Source organism: Diceros bicornis, chromosome 13 (assembly GCF_020826845.1).
Source record: "Diceros bicornis minor isolate mBicDic1 chromosome 13, mDicBic1.mat.cur, whole genome shotgun sequence".
Classification (NCBI taxonomy): Eukaryota; Metazoa; Chordata; class Mammalia; order Perissodactyla; family Rhinocerotidae; genus Diceros; species Diceros bicornis.
The window spans coordinates 36,482,159-36,492,243 of record NC_080752.1 but is presented as its reverse complement, the minus strand read 5'-3'; the positions used below and the strand labels follow the sequence as shown (position 1 = coordinate 36,492,243).

Genomic DNA, 10,085 nt, shown 5'->3' with positions numbered 1-10,085 from the left:
AGAAAAAGTCTTTTATATTTACCCACATGTTTTCCATTCTTAGCAATCTTCATTTTTTGGTGTCTAAAAATCCAAATTTCTTTCCGTCTAAAGAACTGTTTCAAATATATCCTATAGCGAAAGTTTACTACATTCTCTCCACTTTGTTTGTCTGAACAAAGTCTTCATTTAGCCTTCACATTTGATAGGTGTTTTTGCTGGCGTAGAGAATTAGAGGCTAACAGTTCTATTCCTCTAATACTTGAATATTTCTTTCCACAGGGACGCAGGCTGGAGCTTCTGGCAAGTTCCAAGGAGAAAACAGCAGACCCGACCTCTGGGACCGCAATTTGGCGGGACAGCCCCGAGGGCCACCACCCCTCAGCCAAGGCCTCAATTTAGGACTTTTAGCGCTTGCGAAAGCCCCATCCGGGAGGCACGGGGACCCCGGGAGGCTTCGGTGCAAAGGCAAGGGAGGTGTGGAGACATGGCTGGGGGTCCCCCGGAGTTCCAGCTCTCAGCTTTCGGGTTCGCCTTCCACTCTTCTGGGAACTAGCTCACCCACCCCGGCCCCGTGACCAAGACCCACGACACCCGCCCAAAGCCACAGTCCTCCAGCCACGTACGCCGTGGACAGACGAACCGCGGCCGTGGCTCCGCGGGAGCCGCGTGCGTGGACGGAGCAGCGCACATTTTGGAGGCTCCTCCGCTCCCTCGGAGCCCCGGGGAGTTCCGCCCCCAACGCCCGTGGGCGGGGCCCGACACCCCCTTTTTAAAGCGGCGCCCGGATCACGCACAGACACTTGTCGCTCACCGTGCGCCCGCTCCCGTGCTGTCCGAGTGTCCCGCCGCCCCATGTCCCGGCTGCTGTCTGCCCCGCGGGCCGCCTCGGGCGCCCCGGTCCGGCCCGCCACCGTGCTGGGCGCCATGGGGATGGGGGACAGCTTGGACGCAGCCGCCAGCGCCGCGGCCGTGCGCGCCTTCCTGGAGCGCGGACACACCGAGATAGACACGGCCTTCTTTTACACCGGCGGCCAGTCCGAGAGCATCCTGGGCGGCCTGGGGCTCGGGCTGGGCGGCGGCGACTGCAGAGGTAAGGCCTGGCGCCCGCGCCCCGGACCCCGGACCTCCCCCTGCACCGCGCCCCGCTGACCCGACCCAGCCCTGCACCGACAGCAGTCAGGACCGACAGCTTCGTCCCCTCCGGGGCACCATCCTCCCCTGGCCCCCTGCAGCTCTGTGAACCCCAGCTCCTCAGGCCCCGTGCACGTCTAGACCCCGACAGCCGGCCAGTGCTTGGTCTTGAGTCCTTTCCTCTCCTTTTCCCTTCTGAGAAGGTAGCCCAGGACCCTCCCTCCAGCAACGTCCCAACTCTGGTCGAGCCTGGACCGACGTGGCTAGCCGTTCTCCGGGGGTACTGCAAACGTTGGAGTCTGGAGCTGTGCAGTCCCTGCCCTCCTTCCCGTGCCCCGCAGGTGCCCCATTCTGACCTGATCTGCAGGAATCCTGCCCTTACTGACCTGGCGTTCCCTGGCACAGTCCCAGATCAGAATTTGGAATGGGCGGGGTTTCTGCTTCCTCTCTGCTCTGGGCCCTGGACTTTGCTCCCTGGAACTCCGAGTGTACTGCTTGGTTGACAGAGCCTGAGGGTTGGGGCAGTGGGCATCGTACTGCGTCTAAGTGCCCTGTCTGTGCCAGCCTCTGTCTGAGGCTGTAGAAGGGAGATTGACACTAACCCACTCCAGGGAGCTCAGATTCTGGAGCTGGCTGGGGAGCTCGCAAGAGGGAGCCCCTCCTGGGTGGGGCTACTGAAGAAAGCTCAGAAAAGGACGCTTTAGACCTTGAAGCACTGATGGGAGTTTGCCAGGAGGAGTAAGAGGAGAAAGGGCCTTCCCGGCTGTGCGCGTGGGCAGTGTGTGTGCAGAAGGTGTGTAAATGCGGGGAGATGAGGCAGTGCCGAGGGTGCTGGAGCAGGCTGATGTAGCTCAGTGGGGGGTGTATGGGGACAAGTGGTAACCCTCTTCAGTCTGATGCTGCTGGAACTGCTTAGGATGGTGCCTGGCAGGCAGTAGTGAGGGCTAGGCAGTGTTAGCTGTCACTCTTATGGTTGTTATTAGGATAATTATTATATATATATTTTTTAATAATTTTATTTATTTATTTTTTTCCCCCAAAGCCCCAGTAGATAGTCGTATGTCATAGCTGCACATCCTTCTAGTTGCTGTATGTGGGACACGGCCTCAGCATGGCCGGACAAGAGCTGCGTTGGTGCGCGCCCAGGATCCGAACCCGGGCCACCAGCAGCAGAGCACACGCACTTAACCGCTAAGCCACGGGGCCGGCCCTAGGATAATTATTAACACACTGCGCCAACTTTCACTCGGAGGCCTCTTTTCCTCTCTCCTCTGGTAGAGTCTTGTTCGGTCTCCTGCGGTTCACAGCATGGGAGATCTGGAACAAAACAAGACTATGTTACCTCTCAGAGTCTCGCTCTTTCCACATCACCTGGCTACTTCTCCATGACAACTCTGATCTTATATCTGATTGTGTTTTCTTCTCCAACCCCTCCTTCGGGCCAGAGCTGGCTGGGCCCAGGTCCTTAAACCTCAGATCTGAAGCTCCGATCGCATCAGGAAGGGGTGGGGCAGAGGGTGAGGAGGTGATGGGATGGGAAAATTCCAAATGAGTAGTTCCCCAGCCTGCTGACTCTCTCATCTCAAGGGGTTGGGTGACTACCCCCCCAAACACCCACTCTCCTCTCACCCACCGGTCCATCACCTGGAATTCTTACTGGGGGGCGGGGAGAAAAGTGTTTAGTTCAGTGACTCCTGACTCAACAGATGGCAGAGCACCAGCCTCTTCTCAGTGGGCTATTTCTCTAAGAGATCCCTGCCTTTCCTTCTCTGGGGCCAAGATGAGGCCTCTTGCACCTGTCTCCTGAATTTCTGCCACGTCCCTCCTTGCTGGTCTGCCCATTTCCCGACATGCCCTTGAGTTTTCTTGTCTGTGCTTCATTTGGAGTTATCTTTCAAGACTGCAAAGCTGACCACTTAGCTCCCTGGCTGAAAAGTGCTCAGAGGCTCCCCGGGGCCCCCTAACGTTCTGATTCTGCGGGGCGCACTCTAGCCCCTTTGCATCTGGTCTGGTCTGTTGTCATCCTCTTGTCCCCCTGGACCTGGTGCTCTAGATCCAAGGACTGGAGGCATGGCTTGTCATGCGCCATGTTCATGCCTCTGAGTGGCCCTGACTTCTGCTTGGAGATTGCGATTCAGATTCTAAAGCAAGCCTCCCCGAACTCCCTGTGGGCCTCACCACTCTACTCTGGGCTCCTCTGAGACCTTGTGTGTATCTCTGCCTTACTTACTGTATAGTGGCGCTTAGACAGTGAGTTCTTGAGGGCAGGGATGGAGTGCTGGGTTCCTCTAGCCCTGGCACGTCCAGCTGCCTGGTAGAGAATCATCATAGTGATATTGTTAGCAGCTCATAGTGAGCGCGTCCTTCCACCTTCTGATCCATTGTTGGGACCCCGCTATGAGATAGCGTCATGGTCACTCTCAATTTACAGTTTAGGGGATTGAGTCTCAGAGAGGTTAAGTAACTTGGTCAAGGTCACAGAGATAGTAATGGCAGAGCTGGGATGTGAACTCTGATCCATCTCTTAACCATTACTCTAGACCCTTCCCCATGTTTGGTGCAGTGGCCAGAGCTTCCATTTCTTTCCTCCCAAAGTGAAAATCGCCACCAAGGCCAATCCATTGGGTGAAAATTCACTGAAGCCTGAGAGTCTCCGGTTCCAGCTGGAGACGTCACTGAAGCGGCTGCAGTGTCCCCGGGTGGACCTCTTCTACCTACACGTGCCAGATCACAACACCCCCATAGAGGATACGCTGCGTGCCTGCCACCAGCTGCACCAGGAGGTGAGGGCGGCCCCCAGAGCTCTTGGAGGAGGTCTCCTGCTCCTCTCCTCGCCCTGTCATTGCGCAGGAGAGTGGAGGGTGCAGGGCTGCCCCAGAGTGCATTTGGGGACAGACCCCATCCCATGGTCCCCACCCTGGTCTCCTCTTCCTGGTCCCCTGGCTGGAGTGGGTTCTGACGGCCGCGTCTCCCCTGCAGGGCAAGTTTGTGGAGCTGGGCCTCTCCAACTATGCCTCCTGGGAGGTGGCCAATATCTGTACCCTCTGCAAGAGCAATGGCTGGATCCTGCCCACCGTGTACCAGGTGAGGGCCAGGGCTGCAGAGGCCTCAGTCTCCAGGGCTCCTGCTGGTCCTGGGGTCTTTGGGGCCCTCTGACTGCCTCCATGTCCTCCTCATAGCAATCGCTCCCTACTCACAGCCTGTAGATGGCTCCCAGGTGCCCTCAGGGTCACATGCACGCTCCTCAGCCTGGCCAGGAGGCACGTGATCACTTGGGCCCTGGATCCCTTTCCTGCCCATATGCGCACCTTGTCCCGTCCTTCCCGCTTCCTTGCCCTCACTGCAGCCTGGAGCCCTCCTCCCCCTCCTCCCCTGGTAGCAGTGCCTGGGACTCACTTAGATGCCTCATCCTCTGGAAGCCTTTCCCCCCACCCAGCGGAGCCTGAGATCTCGGGCTCTCCTTATCTCTTCCGCATCATTCAGCAAATGTTTGTGCAGCTGCCTGGTGCCAGGCACTGGTCACAAAACTTACCAGTGTATTATGACTGCCTCTGTTCTGGAGCATACCTGTCACACTCTCTCTCGCTGTTACACCTCAGAGGGCGGGGCTTTGTCCTTTTGGCTCCTGGGTGAAAATCTGATGTCCAGCTGGTAGGTGGTGCTCAGAAATGTTGGCTGAATGAATGAATTTTCCTTGGGCACGAGCCCTCTCCACCACCACCTCTAAGTATGTGCCCTGATTGTCAATGTCCTGGGATTGTTAGGGTCTGACCTGAAGGTTCCCCAAGGGGAAATTTGGGGGCCCCCTTGACAGGTGCACCCTCTCCAGCTGGCCCTTCTCTCTGCAGGGCGTGTACAACATCATCTCCCGGCAGGTGGAAACGGAGCTCTTCCCCTGCCTCAGGCACTTTGGATTGAGGTTCTACGCCTACAGCCCTCTGGCTGGTACGGGCTGCAGGGGGCCCGGATCCCCCTGGGGGGAGGGATTCCAGGCCCTGTCCTGTCTCTGCCTCCTCCTGACGGGAAATCCTGGCCCAGGACCTGGGAAGCCGGGAGGGGTTTGACCAGAGGCTGGGCTCTCCTGCATCCCTCCTGGCTCCCCCACCATCCCCCCGAGTGCAGAGTAGCCTCTGGGCACAGTGTGGGCAGTGGGTCTGATGACAGCCTTCCCACAGGGGGCCTGCTGACCGGCAAGTACAAGTATGAGGATGAGGACGAGAAACAACCTGTGGGCCGCTTCTTTGGGCATGTCTGGGCTGAGTTCCTCAGGAATCTGTGAGCTGGGGTCGTGTGGGTCAGGGTGGGAGGTGGACTAGATCCCCTAGTGTGAAGTAGTGAGTCCCTGGGGCTGCTTTCTTAGGGGGCCGGACTCCCCAGTGCTCTGACCTAGGCCCCTGGATTCCGATGGGGTTTACTGAGCCCCCTTCCCTCCTTGAATATTCCGAGTGTCTCTGGGGAGGGATTGGGGGCCTCAATTGGGAATGGGGATCCCTGGGCCTTCTGCCAGGTCTCAAGACACTGTCTCTACCCTGGGAAGAGCTCACCCCCTGCCCTCAACGGGTGGGGAAGCTTGGATGGGACTAGGGAAACCTGGGACGTGCTGTTCCCCCACACATAACTGGCCCTGTCACCTAGCGCCAAGGAGTCTAAGTTTGTAAACTCTTGGCATAAAATTGTCATCAACGTCTGAAGGTATAGGTGAGCAGCTGTTGGGAACGGCGTTCCTCCCATGTTTTACTTTTTAAATTCTGAAAAATTTATCGAAGTAATACAGGCCTTGTTCACGGTGAAAAGCACCCCATTAGCAGCTGCACTCCTCAGAGGGGCCGATTTTAGACTCTTACAGCTCTCTTCCCTCTGGCATTTTCTCTCTAAAGGATGCACTTTATTGCTGTTTCTTAATTTATCAAATTTAGATATCCGCTGTGGACTGATGGAAAACTCACCTTTCTAGATTTACAGAAGCTGAGTCTCCAAGGTTAATTTCTCTGTATAATCTGATCAATTTTCCTTTTCTGTTTTTTCACACCTGGGAAGAGAACAGCAAAGTGAGCGCCGTGCACGGGGCTCCGATGCAAGTTTTGTGGAAATGGCCAAGGGCTTTTTAAGAGGCTGGGTGGCTAATGTTTGGATTCACTGCCTGTGGACTGCTGTGATTTAAATCCTAATCAAGCTCCCACCACCCGCAAGGGTCTCTGGTGACCCTGGCCAGGTGTAGGGACTGTCACCCTGAGCAGTGTTTCTCGAGGATCTTTCACACCACCAGGGCCTGGGCCTCAGCTTGGAGAATCGAGGCTGATGGTTCCCACCTTCTCTGCTCTCGGCAGTTTACAGAGCGTCCTCAGGTCCATTTTCTCCTCTCCGTGTTGCACTGGGTGTATGGGGTGGCACGGAGTGTTTCCTTTCCTCACCGAGCAGTGAGAAAAGTGAAGGCAGGTGGCTCAGCCAAGGCCAGAGCCAGGACTGGAGCCTGACTTGTTGAGGGTCCATCTGTGACCGGGTCTCAGGGATGGTGCAGAGGCTGCTCCTGGGTCCTGATTGTGGGGTTGTGTTGTTCACATCTGATGAACATGTGAAATGAAAGGATTCTTGCCCACTGCATCCCCTCTCCTCCCACCACCAGACTGCAAACAGCACCCTGATGAAGGGCCCAGAAACCTACAAGCATTCTGCCATGCAAGGATGTGAAACCTCCACTAGTAGAAGCTGGCCCTTCAGTGTCTCTGGGACTGGGGTGGGGGCGGCTACCCTGGAGTGACCCCATGGTACTGACCCCTGTGTCACCCTGCCCACCTGCCCAGCTACTGGAAGGAGGACCACTTCAAGGCCATCGCCCTGGTGGAGAAGGCCCTGCAGGCTGCCTATGGGACCAGTGCCCCCAGCATGACCTCGGCCGTCCTCAGGTGGATGTACCACCACTCCCAGCTGCAGGTAACCCGGTGTCTCCTTTACGGATGCTTCTGCTCCTTTAGGGCAGCCAGAATTATCTTAGGGGATGTCTAAATAGTTTTATTCCTCTGAAATTTCTCTCTGTTCCCTTTCTTGTGGCCGTCTTCCAGTTGTTTTTAGTAACTGTCTGGGTGCCAGGCTCTGTGCTGAGGGCTTTACAGACATGGATTTAGAGATTATGTCGGCCTGATGAAGTGTGATTATCCTAGGTATCTGATGAGGAAACGGGTCACACGGCTGTGAAGTGGGTAGAACTCATCACAGATTTGAGTGAAAACCCATTAGTGGCTCCTCTGGTGGGAGTTTGGGTTTCCCTGTCTCTTCAGTGTCGCCTGACTTCCAGGCTAAAACTTTTCTCCCGCTTCAGCCCTATACAGTTGCATACTGCCTGGCATACACACAGAAGGTTCTCAACCAGTGAGAGCTAAGTGCTTTATGTAGTTTCTCATTCCCATAACCCCGCTGAAAATAGAGAAGAAGAGTGAGTCTCAGAGAGGGCAGATAACTAAGCCAGGTTTACACAGCTGCTGAGGGGCAGACCTGGGCTCTGCACGTAATTCTGTCTGGGGATGAGCAGTGTGCCAGCAGGGGGAAGAAGACAGGGTTTGGAGACTCGTAGTTACAATTTTTGAAGGCACCATAAATTCTCTGTAGAAGTGTGTAGGCATGAATGAACATCAACTCCCGCCTCTGGCAGGGGCGAGGCTGGGAGGGGGAGTGAGAGTGACCAGACTCACTGTGCTGCAGAAGTGTGTTGACGCCTGGCCGTCTCCCCTTGCAGGGTGCCCACGGAGACGCGGTCATCCTGGGCGTGTCCAGCCTGGAGCAGCTGTCACAGAACTTGGCAGTGGCTGAGGAAGGGCCCCTGGAGCCGGCCGTCGTGGAGGCCTTTGATCAAGCCTGGCACCTGGTTGCCCACAAATGTTCCAACTACTTCTACTAGGCCCCCGGTGGCTCAAGCTGCCAAAAGCTTCTTTCTTTCCTCTCACCTCTTCTGTTCTCTCACCCCAGCCAGTCTTTGCCTTAAACTGATTGAGCGTTATTTTTCTGGATTGTCTGGATCAGTTCCTGCCTGAATAAAGCGGGCAGTTGACCCACCCGGCTGTCGCCCAGGCCCCGATAAACCCCCAAAACTGTCTCCATGACTGCTTGCAGCTTGTTTCCATCCTGCCTGGGGGCTAACTGCCAAAGGAGCAGAACCATGAGCTGGGCTTCCAAAGGCAGAGGTGTGAGCGGGTCTCAGGGCACACTGCCCTCATGAGGCCTCCACAGCAGCCTGTCCTGAACCCAGCCTGACCTCTCCACAGCGGGGCTGTGCACTCCTGTGCACACAGTAGAAAAAGAGGGCCCCACCCCTGAAATGGATCTTCTCTCATTTACAAATGCCCTCACTGAATATTTACAAAGAGAACAGTCTGTGCACACACCTACCATTGGTGTCACCACCAAGAAGACTAAAATCTCCCAGGACACTGGGGAACAATTTAAACAGATGCTCTCAAGTTCAGCTGTGACTTTACTCTAGTCTTATCTGAAGCCTCCCGTCTTCTTGTCATCCATCAGCTTCCCGTCCCTGGTCCTGGGCCTACTGCTCTTTTGAGTGGGGGTGGGGCGTGGGCAGCCAGGGTCCCCATTTCCCTCAGCAAATCCCTACTCTAAGCAGGAGCCTCGCAGAGCTGGAGCAGAAAAGAAATCCCAGGTCTGGGGGTTGACATTTGACTGTTCCCAGTGCAGAGAAACCCCCCAGCCATGGGCAGAGGGGTGGGCGGGCCAAGCAGCCGCAGAAGTCAGCGCTTGGAGCTGGCTCATCTGGAAGTGGTGAAAGGGGCTCCTCCTGGGAATCCAGACAGAACCACCATCAAAGACTCTTTGTTCTAAGAAAAGTCCCATTGGCCATCTAGAGGGAGATACCCTGCAGACAGAGTATATTCTCTCCAGAACCACGTCCCCCTCCTTTGTCTTCATCCATAATAAAATGATGCTTCCCCCAAGTGGGCTGGTGTTTGTTATTGCACAAGAAACCATCTGAAAATTGAATTGCTTAAAATGACACAATCCTCCAAATTAATCTCAAGAGTCAATACAATTGCTATCAAAATCCCACTTGAATTTTCTGTGCGGTTTTCTTTTCACAGAAATTGACAAACTGACCCTAAAATTCATATGGAAATCAAAGGACACAGAATAGCCAAAGTAATCTTGAATAAGTCCTGTAATTCTTGATTTTAAAACTCACTACAAAACTACAGTAATAAAGACAATGTGATACTGGCATAAGAATAGACACATGCATCACTAGAATAGAATTGAGAATCTAGGAAAAAACCCTTACATGTACTTCCAATAGATTTAATACAAGAGTGTCAAGACAATTCAATGGGAAAAGAATAGTATTCAATAAATGGTGCTGGGCCAACTGGATATGCATGTGCCAAAGAAGTAAGTTGAACCCCTTCTCACGCCATACACGAAATTACCTCAATGGGATGTAGACCTCAATGTAAAAGCTAAAACCATAAAAATCTCAAAATATAGGAGTAAGTCTTCATGACCTGGGCTTAGGCAATGGTTTCTTAGATACAACACCAGAAGCACAAGCCAAAAAGAAAAAACAGAGAACTTGGACATTATCCAAATTTAAAATGTGTGTGCTTCAAAAGACTCCATCAGGAAAGTGAAAGGACAACCCACAGAAGGGGAGAAAATATTTGCAAAGCACATTTCCTGAGGAACTTATATCAAGAATATAAAAAGAACTCTTACAACTCTATACTAAAAGATAGAAAACCCAATTTAGAAACAGGCAAAGGATTGGAATAGACCTGTCTCTAGAGAAGATACGCAAGTGGCCAATAAGCACGTGAAAAGCAGCTCAGCATCATTACCCATCAGAGGACAGTAAATCAAACCACAAAGATGCGACTCGACACCAGTAGGAGGGCTAAGGTGACAAAAGACAGTGACAAGTGTTGATGAGAATTTGGAGAGATTGGAAGCTTCATACACTGCTGGTGGGAATGTAA

The 10,085-nt window shown here is 54.1% G+C and overlaps 1 protein-coding gene across 1 annotated transcript; it reads left to right on the top strand.

The window, feature by feature from the left end:
* The first annotated feature begins 819 nt into the window (after positions 1-819).
* Positions 820-8,005, top strand: LOC131412343 (aflatoxin B1 aldehyde reductase member 3-like). Its single transcript, XM_058551932.1, has 7 exons — positions 820-1,072; positions 3,709-3,896; positions 4,093-4,197; positions 4,962-5,058; positions 5,289-5,388; positions 6,915-7,044; positions 7,844-8,005. Exons 1-7 carry the CDS (start codon positions 835-837, stop codon positions 8,003-8,005), a joined length of 1,020 nt encoding a protein of 339 aa, XP_058407915.1. The 5' UTR covers positions 820-834.
* Positions 8,006-10,085: the final 2,080 nt, after the last annotated feature.